The sequence below is a fragment of the Miniopterus natalensis genome, chromosome 11 (genome assembly GCF_054644295.1).
Source record: "Miniopterus natalensis isolate mMinNat1 chromosome 11, mMinNat1.hap1, whole genome shotgun sequence".
In the NCBI taxonomy this organism is placed as follows: Eukaryota; Metazoa; Chordata; class Mammalia; order Chiroptera; family Miniopteridae; genus Miniopterus; species Miniopterus natalensis.
In genome coordinates, this window is record NC_142091.1 from 46,763,749 (window position 1) to 46,778,836 (window position 15,088).

The 15,088-nt window shown below is 40.4% G+C and overlaps 1 protein-coding gene across 1 annotated transcript in view; it reads left to right on the forward strand.

The window, feature by feature from the left end:
- Positions 1-3,630: 3,630 nt before the first annotated feature.
- Positions 3,631-15,088, forward strand: part of USP47 (ubiquitin specific peptidase 47) — an 85,769-nt gene continuing 74,311 nt past the window's right edge. Inside the window, exon 1 of the mRNA XM_087821732.1 lies at positions 3,631-3,746. Within this exon, the coding sequence (XP_087677858.1) occupies positions 3,708-3,746 (39 nt within the window). The 5' untranslated portion in view covers positions 3,631-3,707. The remainder of the gene's footprint in view (positions 3,747-15,088) is intronic.

Sequence of the window (15,088 nt, forward strand, 5' to 3'; positions counted from 1 at the left end):
CTGACCTATAAAACATTTTTTTAATGAATTTCTTCAGCTCGGAAAGAGGCAAGTACGTCTATAGCAATGATTTTTTAAAAGTTTATGTCAATAGAAAAAAGCTATGTCAGGTCCTTGAATCAATCTTCTTTGTGGCCAAAGTGGGTTGAGAGCTCTATGAACGTCCTCTCTATTGCTTCATAAAAAGATTTGTACACGTTCCTAGGTTTCTTCTGAATTACATTTTCTTGAGTATCATGTTTCCTGTTCTTATTTTTACTTTTACACCAATAGCATTCTTTTTAATGTTTACTAGGTTTTCTACTCAATTGATGACTTTTTTTTTTTTTCTGTGGTGGTGGAAGCACTCACTGAAATAGTTTCCCAAACTGATTTTTCTTGTTTCCTTATTGCTGGTGTCATCTCTATTACAAATATAAGCCACTGACTAATTTTACATTCTATTCTAACTTAACCAAAGATGGATCTCATGGCTAAGATCCATCACTTTATTAATTTCTTCAGTCTCAGTGTTAATAATAGTTGAATTTCTTTTCAGAGCCATTTTCAAAGAAGAAAATATTGGGCATTTTCAGGGAGATACTATGTAAGTGAAGAAGAGTTGGCACCAATGAAACTATCAGAGTTTAGTTGCTGGGTGATTAACAAGGTTTATTCATTTGCAAAATGACCATGAGGGAACTTGGGAGGCATACATGTGGACTCTCTTTTATCTTAGCACCTTTCTGCAAATCTAAAACTTACCTAAAATAAAAAGTGTATTTAAAAGTGTTCACGGTAATAAAAGTACTTTTATTTTAGCTATTTACTCACTTACTCAATGCTAGGCATTGTCAGGGCTGCATGGTGGAGCTCAGTCTAGTGCTGGGATAATTATAGCCAGTATATATTGATTGTTTAGTATACACTAGGCAAGTTATACATATACTAGGTCAAGTTACATTTGAGGTCTTTAGAGTCATCAAAAAGGTAGATGGATGCATGTGTCTGAAGCCCATGGGAGAGGTCAGGGCTGGAGTCAAAATTCATCTATAAAATAAACACATATATATGTAATATCAGTAACTTCATTTACTAAAAAGAGTAGCCATACATCTCCATTTGTTCATCTATTTATTAATCAATTAATGCATTCATATCCTTATTCCAGAAATATTAATTGTATACCTATCAACTTATCAGGCTCCAGTAGGGTCATGCCAATGGCCTTTAAAGAGAAGAGTGTGTAACCACAAAAGGTGGATCATGGGAAGAAAATATTAGAACTTTTAAAACATACTTATTTTTTTCTAAGAACAAAAATAAAATGTCTTATAAATATTTACCATATAGATTTACACTGGAATCTCACTATTAATGAGTGACAAGTGCAAGTTATATAATGTGGAGAATAATTCAGGGATTTCTTTCTTTCCTTTCTTTTCAATATATTGTGATTTATTCTAGTTTGTGTCCTGGGCTAAGTAGGTTTGCCAATTAATTATTATTTCATTGAACTAACTCCCACTAAAATGAAAGTAGCTAAAAAAGATTTCTGGAAAGAAAACATAAGTTGGAGACCATAATGCAATTACATGCAAAAATGACAAGAGTAGAGGTGACATGTCTACTTCTAGCATGAGCTCTAAAGAAGTCATCTTATTAGGTAGTGGAGATGACATTTTGAAATCAAAGATTTGGAGACATTTCCATTGCATGACTGTGATACAAAAATAATGTATGTATGCTACCCAAGGCTTGGGACTACTGTGAGGCAAGTGAGGCATTCACTTCAGGTGCACCATTTAAGGGAGTCCCCAAAACTCAGTAATCAAGAGAATTATCTAAATGCAACATTTTAAAAAGTCAAAACTAATGCAAAAATCTGTGATGAACAAATTTTAAAGGCAAGATTCATACCTCTAAAACTCATACATGTACATGAAAACTTGAAGACAGAATTTCCCAATCTATTTAGAAATCCTCCAAGCAATGATTCCAGAGAATTTTGAACCCATTTATTAAGAATATAAAAATGCAGCACCTTCTGGCTGAGAACAAGGGAACATAGAAAGTTACTAGTGGAATTTCAACAAAAACTTTTCATGGTTGGTGGATGGAAGTGTTAAAAATGGAAACGCATTAGTAAGAGCAGCCAAAGATGTACTTCTTCCACTAGGATCTGCATTATCTTTGTGAATTACCTTTCTCAGCTTATGACAGCCATTGAAACGAAGTACAGAAATAGCCCGAAGGCTGAATCAGACATTTTAATAAGTTTCACAAGATATTAAGATTTTTAAAAACACGGAAACCTAGTCAATCATATTGCTTTCACTTAATACTTTTACTGAGAGGAATAAGGAAGTTTATACCATTAATGTAAAAATAACTTATAGATACTTTAAATAAGTTTGTTTCCTCTTTGTCTTATGTCTTATATCATACCCAACAAGTATGTAACCTGCGTAAGTACATAGCCGTGTTTTTTCTTTGTGCTAATGGAGCGCAATCAGGAACAGCGGGGAGCGCCCCGCGCCGGGCGGCGCTGCGGGTCAGGGGCGCGGCGGGACGGTTACCTGGGCGCGCGGGGAAGTCACTGCACCCACGAAGTCTTCACGAAGGACGCCCACTGAGTCCTCACAAAGAGAGGCTTTGTTTTTTATTGAAGCAACGTTGTAATAAAAGGAAGGCTTTGAGGAATGAGTAGGATTTGGAGAAATAACTACTGCAGACTTTGGTGTAAAACAAGCGCGCAGCGCCGACCGCAAGTCAGCGCTCAGGGCGGCCGGGGACGTCTCTAAAGGGGCTCGCGGTTCGGCTGCGGCCCTGCCCTCGGCAGCCGTTTGGGCCCAGCCGGCGCCCGCTGGGGAACGCAGCGCCTTTGCAGCCGCGGGGGATGCGGGGCCGCCGGCTCCCGGGCCGGAGCTGGGCCCGCGGCGCCCGGGGCCCGTCGGCAGGGGCGGAGGGGACGGGGAGCGCGCGGCTTCCCGCCTGGGCCCGCGGCGCCCGGGCGCCGTCGGCAGGGGCGGAGGGGACGGGGAGCGCGCGGCTTCCCGCCTGGGCCCGCGGCGCCCGGGGCCCGTCGGCAGGGGCGGAGGGGACGGGGAGCGCGGGGCTTCCCGCCTGGGCCCGCGGCGGCGGCGGGGCGCTCCTGAAGCCGAGGGGAGAGCGGCGCCCGCGGTGGGTCGGGGAAGGGCTCCGGCGCGTGTCCCCGGGAGCGCGGGGAGTACGCGGAGCCCGAGAGCGCGGGCCTAGGCCTGGGCCTTTCCCAGGCGGCAGAGGCGGCCCGAGGCGGACGGTCCAGAATCCCGCTAAAGAAAAGCGTTCGCGTAGCCGCTCCACCAATTTTTTTAGCCCTTGGGGCTGAGTAAGACCTGAAGTCATTAAACGCGAGCGACAGCTGCCTCGGCGCGTCGGGCGCCAGGAGCCGGGCTCCGAGCCCGACGGCCCCAATTCTCGCGAGAGCGGGCGCCGCCATTTTTCCATTGATTGCAGCGGGCTGGGGGAGGGGCCGACAACTAAGGCGACGGCGACGGCGACGACGGCGGCGGCGGCGGAGCAGCGGCGGGTCGGTCTCTGCGCGCTGGAGTCAGGCCCAGGCTGAGGCCTCCGCGGTTGCAGGCGCGCGGGCGGTGGCGAGGATGACTGCCGCTGCTCGTCTCTCCTGAGCCGCCGCACCGCCCCACTCCCCCGCAGGGCGGAGAGGAGCGGCCGGGGTCTGAGCGATGGTGCCCGGCGAGGAGAACCAGCTGGTCCCGAAGGAGGTGAGGGGCCCGGGAGCACGCTAGGCCCGAGGCCTGCGGCCGCCGGAGGGAGCGCAGGCCCGGGGCAGGGCGGGCTGCGGGCCCAGCTCGAGTGCGGGCCCGGGCGTGGGGCGAGGGGGAGGTGCGCGGCGGGGCGGGGGTGTCTGGGGGTGCGGCGAGCAGTTGGAGACCCGGCGGGATCTCGGGGCCGAGGAGGCAGGGGCCTCCCTCCTGGGGTTGGCGGGGCGGGCGGGGAGGAACGGGGTCCCGCGTGGGGCAGGCGGCCTTTTGAGCCCTTCGGAGCGTGTCGGGCCGCGACGGGCCGTCTCGGGGGCAGCTCCGGAGCCGCTCGGCTCGGGGGGACGCGCGCTGCGGCTTGACAGGGCGGCGTGTAACTTTCAGGGCTTGTGAAATCGACACCAACTTGAGGTCTGCGGGAGGCAGAGCTAACTGAAGGCTTGGTGAACTGCTGTTCCCTGGCGGGGCCTAGCGAGGAGCGTTGAAAGTAGTAAACGTGACTTTCACGGGTGGGTGAGAGCGCCCAACACGGCCATATGGGGGCCCGGCTACTTTCTGTCGGCTGGGGTGTGTATGCCAGTGTGGGCGACTTCTTAAATTCTTAAAGGCAAGTGATAGGAGAAGCCTCGACTCCTTGGCCTCTCTTGAGTAGAAGATTGTAGAAGCCAGCACTGGCCAAGAATTTAAATATGGTGATAGCATCTCGGTTGGCTTTATAAATATTTTCAGCATATACAAATGTGTATTTTTAACTGGCTAATCTTCATCCTAATGCTTTGGATTTTTATTTCTCGTATACCTTAAGTAGAGGCAGGTGTCTGTTGAAATTAGCTATGTTAGCAGGATCTTGATATTTATGGGTGACGTTCATTAAACATTTTTTTTTTTTTGCCTCTTTTAGTTGCTTTGTAGCAGTTTGTTGCTACTTAAAGCTAGCTCTGGTGATACTGAAATTATGTATCTGTGATATAAATACTTTTTTCTTAATGTTTTCACCATTAGAAAGTATAAGATAATTGGAACTCTGCTTTAAGAAAAGCCAACATTAGGTTTATTTCCCTAATTATATGATGTATATAAAACATAAAAACTGATACTGTAATGCTTTTTTTTTTTTTTTTTTTTACCCTTTTGGATTTTAAAGATAAAAATGCCTGTCAGACTAACTCCCTTACCTGAGGCTTCAAGTTCACCCCAGCTTATTTTTCTTTCTACTTTCCCAGGACCATATGCCTTTATTTTCTGTTCCCTACCCTCGCCTTCAGTCTTTTCTTTTCTCCTGGCTCATCTCATGATTTCTGGGAGCTCGAACAGTACTCTCAGATCTTAAGAATGTCACTTGAAGCCCTTGCCTTTATTTAGCGAGCTAACTAGTTCTTTCTTTTCTGATGGCCATGTTCCTTGAGTAATTCTTGCTTGCTTCCCTTCCTTTAATTTTCTTTTGCCTTTGATCCTTAAAAACAAAAAACCATTCCTTGATTTTATTTATTTATGTTTATTGATTTTGGGGAGAGGAATGGAGAGGGGGAGAGAGAGAAACATCAATGATGAGAGTCATTGACCCAGCTGCCTCCTGCACGCCCCCTGCTGGGGATCCAGCCCACAACCCGGGCATGTGCTGGGACCGGGAATCCAACCGTGATCTCCTGGTTCATTGTTGGATCAACCGCTGAGCCATGCCAGCCCTGCACCATTTCTTGATATTAGTAATACTGTACTTTTCTGGTCTTTTTTCCTACCTGTTTGTCCTATCTGCCCACTCATTTAGTCAATGCCTTTCTCTTCTATTCTGTCCCCTCAGTTATCACTTTTGTCTGGTGTTTGTCATCCCCTCTTGATCTTTTTAAGCAGGAGTAGAATCATATAGTGCTAAAGCTGAGAGAGAGCACAGTGATCATCTAGTAACTTATACCCCTTCACTTTACAGATGAGAAAATTAGGGCCAGAGGATTGAGAATGATTTGTTCAGGGTCACATAATGAATTAATGACGGAGCTAGGACTAGAACCGACAATCCTCTTGATTATACTCTATTTTACAGGTCCCTCCAAGTAACAACAAGGCTCTCTGTAAGAACAGTTTGTAATTCTCTATGTATAGTTACTTTGTGAAAAGAAATTACAAAATTTAAAAATTTATTTCATCCGACTAATGGTTTAATATCAACAATTTGGAGATTTTTTGTTTTTGTTTGCTTTGAGGACCTTTGTATAGGGAACCTCTAACCCCTACTAGATAGACTTATTTATTTATTTATTTTTAAATATATCTTTATTGATTTCAGAGAGAGGAAAGGAGAGGGAGAGAGAGAGAGAGAAACATCGATGAGAGAGTCATTGATTGGCTGCCTCCCCAACTGGGGATCAAGTCCCCAACCTTTGCATGTGCCCTGACTGGGAATCGAATCCCGATCACCTGGATCCTAGGTCTAGCTCAACCGCTGAGCTATACCCGGCCGGGCCCTACTAGATTTAGATTTTGGATAGGTGTGTCCATTCATGCATGTTGAATGAGTAATATATTATTCTGGTCACTGAAGCTCAAGGACACATGTATGTTAGAGGGCTACTGAAGAAGACAGCTTAGTTAGTATAGGACAGGGGTTGACAAACTATAGCCTGTGAGCCAAATCCAGCTCACAGTCTGTTTTTGTATGGCACATGAGTTAAGAATTATTCTTACATTTTCAGATTGTTGAAAAAAATCAAAATAATACTGTGACACATAGAAATATATGTAATTCAAATTTTAGTATTAGTAATTAAGTTTTTTTGGATGCAGCCATGTACTTCCCTTACCCCCATTTATTTACCATTGTCTATGGCTACAGCAGAGTTGAGTAGTTGTTGCAATTGCTGTATGCAGGATACATTTGAAACTACTTAGCTTGATATTCAAGGCCTAGTACAGTTTGATTCTGGCCACAACCTGCCCTTTCAGCTTAGCTCTTCTCCCATGAAACAAGTTTTTAATGCAGCCAAACAGGTTTCTAACTTGCTTTTCACTTCTCTTTCTGCTATTCTCTCTTTCCTACTTCTCTCTACCTGTTCAGAAGCTTCATACATATTTTTCCTCACAAGTACCTCATATTCTATTTATTCTAAAAAGCCCTTTCTGAGCATTTTAAGCTTAGGGATTTCTTCTTAGAAGACCTTTATATATATACTGAATTCACTTGGCAATTAACAAATAGTGCTTTGTGACATCTGTTAATGGTCTCAAACTGTAATATACATTTTGTATGTTATGTTATTAATTTCTTGGCAGCAGAGATCTTTGTATGTTTCTTTCTGTTGTTTTGTATATATTATAGGTCTAGGACAGTGTCCTTCTGGGAGCAGATATTCAGTAATATTCATTGATGTGGTTACAGGGTTGTATGGAAACTTAGAATTCTAATTGATTACCCCCTGCTTGGATGTTTTCCACAGAATCCTTGGCAAGCTGTTTTCCAGCCTTTGCTTGAACATCTTCATGATTAATCTCTCATAATATCTTTGGCTTAGAAGAGATCTATTAAGTTTTTGAGTTGAGAGAAGTCTAGATCTCTATTGTGGCCATCTTTTGATAGTTGCCTCTGAACAATAGAGAAACCTTGAATCATTTTCCACAGGTTGTCTTTTTCTCGTTAAAGAAGGTGGAGGATGAGAGCAGGAGGCAAACCCTGTGTGTTCTACATACAGTCTGAGCATCTCAATTCTTGAACTGTTTCTGGTTCTCAGTTTCTCTTTTTTAGACATGTTTCAGTGCCTTTAGTGTTCCTCCTAAATTGTTGAGCCCAGAGAAGAGCAAAGAGAGTATGGTCTGTTCATTGTGGTTAACAATAAAACTTTTCACCTCACTTTTTCCTGCTTTTAATATCTTCACAGTTTTTATTTATTGCTTTGTTGTTTTTATTATTTATTATTCTGTTTCCTTATAAGGATTTGTGACATTAATATTTATTGAGTATTCACTGTGTATATTATTGTACTCTGCCATATAGGGAAAATTTAGAAGAAATAGAAAACATTCATTCTTCCCTCAAGTATCTTATAGTATAATTAAGGATAGGGTGCATATTTACTAATGCTTTTAAAGTAATACTTTCACTGCAACACTTAAAGTGGTGTCCGAGGAGTATATAAATGTAGAGAAGATGGAAAAATGAAAGGAAAAGAATGCAGTTCCATATCTTAGTAAGTTTTTTCCTGCCTCTCTTTTCCATGCAATAAACACCACTTCCGTCTGGAACTAATGATGATGGTAGTAATAACCAATATTTATTAAGCATTTATTATATGTCAGATACTATTGTATGTGTTTTGTGTATATTCATTTGAGCTTCACAAGGACCTCACAACTATATATGGGCCATTGATATTGAGAGCCCCAAAAAACATTAGAACAAGTTGTTTTTCATCTCTGTTGTCTGTTTTTGTTTGTTAGTTTTTTATAAAAATCTGTCAGTATCTGTTATGGAGAGTGTCATATAAGTATTGTTTTCATATTATTTCTCCTAATGAAATTACTTGAGAAAATGTACTGCAATGGTCATTGTTTTCAGTGGTTCTTTTAAAATTCGCCTTTTTTCCTTAAATTTTAATAAAAATCATTAGTAATTCAGATATTATTGGAAATTCTCATTTAATAAAGTGAACAAAACCAAATGCAGAGTTGTATGTGATTCCAATTTTGTCATGGAAAAAATAAACCATTTCAGGTTATATGCATTTAGAAGGAATACTCTAAAATGTTAACAGTTGCTGTTTCTGGATATCTGGATTATTGGGCTATATTTAGATTTTCTTCTTTATGTATTTCAACAGTGAGCCATGTTCATTACTAAAAAAAAAGAAATTTAGATGATGCCGTTGTAGTTTTGAGGTAGTAACTTACAGAGGATTGCATTGTAAATGTGGGCAGTGCCAGCCTCGCCTGCCTTCCCTCCCCGTTGTCACGCCCTCTGCCAACATGGTCCTTTCTCTGTGTCCTCTTGCTCAGTGAGTGTCGCTGCCGCCTGTTTATTCGCTTAAAGTAGCAGCGTTTTTGGACTTGCCCTTTTCCCTTTTTCTCGTATATCCTGTACTTGGTTCATCCCTTGGAAAGTCTCTCTTGTCCCCTTACCCTTCTGTCCGTGGCTCTGCCTCTCTCTCCTCACTCCGATGTGGCTCTCCTCATGCTGCTGCTAAGCCCCCCTCTTTCCGAGCATCCTCACAACTGCCAGCATTGCTTTCCAAAACATACGACATTGGGACTTATCTGCTTTAAAGCTTACAATTATTATCCTCCACTGCAAATTGAATAATCGGTGCTGTTACACACACTGCTATGTGCAAGACACTATGCCAAACAGTTTACATGTAGTATTTCCCTTAACTTCTATGACAGCCCTTTAAGACAGCAATTTTTTCATTGCTTATTTTGTGGATGAAGACAGTAAGGCTTAGAGAGGTTAAGTATCTTGCTTAAAGTTGTATAGCTGGTTAATTTTAAGTTCACGTGGCCTTAACCAGTTGGAAAGCCCTTTATAATATAGTCTTGACTGATTTTTTAAAATTTAGTTTTTATCAGAGTTATACATGCACACATTTGAAAGTTGAATAGCTCTACAGGACTACTTAACAAAAACTATAGTCCTCTGCACATCCTTTCTCTCCTCTGTTTTAGGCTCTCCAGTGGCAACTACTTTCAGTTCATTCTTTTGATATTTATCTCCGTATCTCAAAATAGCTTGCTTATAGTTTTCTTTCTTGGTTTTTCATTTTAAGGGATTATCTACCGACTTCCCACAGAGGAAGAAATGGTTTGCCACTATCCCCACCCACACAGAGACACACTTCTCAGTCCTGCCCAACCCTCCCAATATTGTCATATTGCAAATTGTTTGGATACATCAGTGTTCAAAGTTTATATCAGTGTGACTATAAACTATGGATAGTTGAGCCGTGTAGCTTACTGTGATTATTTTCCTTATATAACATTTTGTTTTCCCTGAGTTAATATTTTTATAAATTTGCTTCTGTTTAGTTTTCTAGGTATTTATTAATTTAGCCAAGTAGTTCTCAACTAGGGGCAACTTAGAGGACACTTGGCAAAGTTAGGTAGGTGGAGGGAGGGTAGGGCATGTGCTACTGGTACCGGGTGAGTAGAAGCCAGCCATGCTGCCAGGAATCATGCTACACTGCACAGGACAGCCCTCTACAACTAAGAATTATGTGCCCAAGATGTCATTAGTGCTGCTGTTGAGAACCCCTGATTTAATCCTAACTCAAGTATATAAAATCTCCTCTTACTATCTCCAAACCTACCAGTTTTTTGTTTGAATTTCTTTGAATTCCAGCTGTTGTCTTAGATTTGCCTTTACTGTCTGTCATCTTACCCTTTCAGGCCTCTCACGGGTTGGTGATGTCTTCATCTTTCCTTGCTTGCCTTCTCATTTTTTGAAGGACCACTTTCAATAGCTTTCTGGATGGGATATAATTTTTCCAAGACCTCACATGTCTGAGAATGTTTCTATCCCCTTGCTTTATAAGATAGTTTGGCTGCGCAGAGAATTCTCTATCAGAAATAATTTTCTCTCAGAATTTTGAAAACATTGGCTCATTGTCTTCTTTTTTTCAGTGTTGCTGTTGGGATATCAGATGCCCAAAAATTCTTTTCCAGTGTTTTGAAACTTTTTTTTTCTCTCGGGAAGCTTGGATAATCTTTTTCCGTAGAGTTATGAAATTCCTGTAGTGTGTGCCTTGGAATAGGTCTGTTTTTTATCCATTTCTGGTATGTATCTTATCAGTTCTGAGAAATTTCCTTAAATAATTTTTTCCCCTTTTTTTCTGTTCTCTTTCTTGAATCCCTATTTGTTTAGGTGTTAAGCCTACTGAGTGGCTTCTCTAATTTTGTCTGTTTTCATCTATTTTCCATTTCTTTTTCTTTTTTCCCCATTTTCTGGGAGATTGTTCTCAATGTTATCTTCCAGTTCTACTAAGGTTTTATTTCTGCTATCATGTTTATAATTTTCAAGTGCTATTTTTTTCTGGAAAAAGTTTTTAATTATATTCTATTTTTGTTTTATGGTGCAACTTCTTTCTCTTACTTTCTTAGGAAATTATTGATAGTTTTCTTTTCTGCATAGTCTTTCTTTTCTCCAAATTTCCTTTCTGTTTGTTTGCTTTGGGCTTTGTCTTCCTATTAGGTGCTTTTCTTAGATGTTTGGAGATCCTTGGAGTATCTGAAACTGCCCATTCCTGAACCTTTTAGGTTATTTTTATTCTTTTTAATTTTTTTAATAAAAGAGTTGCAAAAAGAATACAGAAGTCCCATATATCCTTCACCAAGCTGGTTCTTCTGTTACAACAGCTTATGAAAAGTAAGAAATTTACCTCAGTATGATACTATTAACTATACTACAGAATTTATTCAGATTTTACTAGTTCTTCTACTAATTTATTTTTGTTGATTTTCCAAGATCCAAATTCAGGATCCTACTTTGAATTTAGTTGTCAAATCAACTTAGTTTCCTTTAGTCTGTGACCATTTCTTAGTTTTTTTCTTTCATGACCTTAACACTTTTGAACAATACTGGTCAGTTATTTTGTAGAATGACCCTCAATTTGGGTTTGTCTGGTGTTTATTCATGATTAGATTGAGGTTATGAATTAAAGAGAGGGATATCACAGATGTGATGTGTCCTCAGTACGTCTTATGGAGGTAGTGGGAGACATGTTGCTGATCTGTACTACTGGGGTTGTTAACCTTGATCACTTGGTTAAGGTGGTGTCTGCTAGATTTCTCCATTGTAAAGTTACTCTTTTTCTCTTTAGTAATTACTAAATACTTGAGGCCGTGCAGATATCCTGTTTCTGCTTAAATTTATGCCCACTAATTTTAGGATCCTTCTGTGGATCTAATTACTGTTGTATTCTAGTAGTGATTTTTTACTTCCCTCATTATTTCTACAATGATTAATTGGAATTCTGTGAGGAAGAGTTGTCCTTTCTCCCCTATTTATTATTTTAAATCAGTATAGACTTAACAGATACTTATTTTATTCTTTGGATTGTAACTCAGAACTATTGTTATTTATTTTTTTGCTCATACTGTTCCAATCTTGGCCAAGGGGATCTCTTTCTGATTGCCATGTGGTCATTCTTTCTTTTTGAGCACTCCTTACTAGTGGCACCAAATAGTGGTTCAGTTCATCTTTTATTTTCCCTGCTCCAACTCTCAAATCAATCATGTTTCCAAAGAGTTTAAGAGTTTGTCTGGTGTTTATTATTTTGGTGTAAATGTAAATATGAAATAAACCGTGTGTTTTTGGTTTTCCTCTAGGCTAATGTAGGATTCAGTTTTCTCGGGGATAATAGTCATTACCACTTGTTCTGCTTTCCAGCTTCTTAAATTGTGTTTCTGGTTTCTTGTGGGTTTATGATCTTTAAAAAATTTCTTTACTCTTGTTTCAGAGATATTTGGAGAAGCTTCAGAGCTAAATGCTTGTATTCAATCTATCCTCTTTAACCAACTTAATGTTTTTGTGTCCTGCCCCAAGCCAGTTTTATTTTAGCCACATTTGACTACATGAATTACTGTTCCCAGGTGTGCCTTCATGTGTCACTGCTATTCCCTTGCCCTGTGTGAATAGTAGGAATTTGTTTTTGTCATCTGATTTTTAGAGATTTTTAAACAGGTGAACTTTGATTTTACCTGAAAACTACAATTCAAGTTCTTAAGTACTATCTTAGGATTCTTGCCTCTTTTTTATTTTCCATTTTTTGGATTAGTCATTGAATTTTTTGTATTTTAATGCCCAGATACTGTAATTTTTTGCCAAAATGGAGGAGAGAGGGTTAGTACATTTCCAGAGTACTAGTGTACCATGGTAGCCCAAATTGGAAAGAAAGGATTTTATCGAAAATAGGGGGTTGTGAAAACATAGCATTAAATATAGATCTAAATACCTATTGTAAGTTAAGGTTCTGGGAGACAACTACTTTAAAAACTGATTCATTGGTATTAAGGACCTTCTTCAGTTCAGGCAACATGTTTAGGTGCCGTGGTATGCAGAGACTTGTTCTTCTGTGAGATTTATTTATAGATTTTAAAGTGTTTTGCCCCGGTATTGCTGGCTTAAAATTTAATTTTGTACAAACATTATCCATTGTTAAAGAGTCTTTGCAAAATGATTGTGTTTGGCAGTGATGGCAAATGATTGGCAAAATGATGTGATCTTTTACATCAAGATTCTTAAGGAGCACATATATTTTTGACCCTGTTTTTTTTATTGGTGTAGTATGAGTAAACAGATATCACCTCTCTGCCCTACTGCATACTTCCATTTACTTTGTTTGTAGGTGTGGGAGCAATAATAATTGCCCTATTTTGTTTAATGGAGCTAAACTGAACCATACATATTTAAAGTAGCCATAGATATGAACATTTTTAATGACATAAAACTGTTGCTTCAACCCATTTTTGAGAGATTACTGTTTTTATGAAAATGTCTTGAATTTTGATGGTTTTTAAAAACATACTCTTAAAATCCTGTCTAACCAGCAAAATCCAGCCTCTCTTGCTTTTACAAGAAACCTATCCTGATTCTTCTCTTTCAACCTGATTCCATTTTCCTAGCCCAGAAATCCTATACCACTATAGTTTTTGCATTTAAAAAATTATATCCCTTTATTATAAGTTACTTGTTACTTATCTTAATGCCTTTATTAGATAAGAAGCTCTTCAAAGCCAGGACAGCCAGTGTGCCTGAGTTCAAATACCAGTTTTGTGACCTTGTGCAAGTTACTTTACTTCTCTGTACCTTAGTTAGATGAGATACTAGTAACTACCTCCTAGGGTTGTTGAGAATATTAAATGAGTTAATACATGTAAAGTGTCTTCTACATAATAAGCACTCCATAAATGTTAGCTCATCATTGCTATGACTCTTCATTACTGTTATTACCTTTGTAAGAGCTTCAGAACGAGTCACCCCAAGATGTGCCTCTGTGTTATAAGAATTGTTTTGAGCTAATGGCAACTTTAGCTGTGGGCTCAAGAGACACTCTGCCCCTCCCTTAACTACCTAGAAGAATTTGAATTAGGGCCCTTGCCCATAATAAGGGATTATCAGAAATAACCTCTTATGATCTATCTGGAGAGCAGGGCAAGCTACTAATTACTAAACCTGTGCTCTCCCTGCAACTACCTTCTGAAATCTCAAGGTGCCTTACCTCATCCCTAGCTCAGAATGTCATATATACCTATTTTCCCTTTCTGTCTTTGAACCTCTTATGCATGTGGTCTCTGACTCTCTTGTATATGTGGGGTTCCCATACATATGTATGTATTAAATTTGGTTGTTTCCTCTTATCTGTCTCATGTCTATTTGATTAGTAGACCAGCCAAAAGAACCTGAGGGTAGAGGAAATTTTCTTCCTTCACACCTTTATTCTGTAATGTACCTAGGGACCAGCACAATGTTGTCCAATAAATATTTATTGATGAAATGAAAATGAGGTCATAGTGATACCTCATAATCTAGTTATGAATAACAGGAAAAGAGCACAGGGAAGGCCAAGTATCATAGGATGTCATTTGGGCAGCTTTGCCAGGAAGCTACAGCTTTACACTCCTCAGGGAGCCACCAATCCATTCCCTGAAGATCACTGTGGGGGGAGAGGGGTAGACACATGCCCAGTAAAGTTGGGGTGACATAGGGAAGTTTCTTGCTGTCAGTCACACCTGAGAACAGAGATAGTTGGCCAGAATGGGTGTGGCCACTGCAATCACAGGAAGATTTGGGATATTTAATTCCCTGAACAAAGAAGTTCTCTCACTTGACTCCTGGCTTTCGGGGCTCTCTCATGGCCCACGGCCATGTGGACCCCCACATACAATGGACTAATAGACTGCATACTGAACTGGACCTGGCTGCAAAATGGAATGGAAACTCTGGACACTGGCTTTGCATTTATTTATTTATTTATTTATTTATTTAAATTTATCTTTATTGAAAGTACTACAGATGTCTCCCTTCCCCCCCATTGATCCCCTCCACTCTGCATCTGCCCCACCCCCAGGCCTTCCCTGTACTATTGTTTGTGTCCATGGGTTTGCCCTTAGCTCTACTGAATCCCCAGCTGTACTTCTTCCAGGACTGGACTAAGGAAAATGGTACTTTAGAAACACAGAGTTGTAATTCCACGCAAATAAAAATCACTCATCATCCTTTGTAAGTCTCAGAAAATTCTTTTTCTCGAAATGTTGAAAGGACTCCACCCCCAGCACTCGGTGGGGAAGATGATACCCCAACTTTCCGATAACAATTTTTTAGTTATTAAATATGCTACTTGAAATTACAGTTCTGATTATGACCT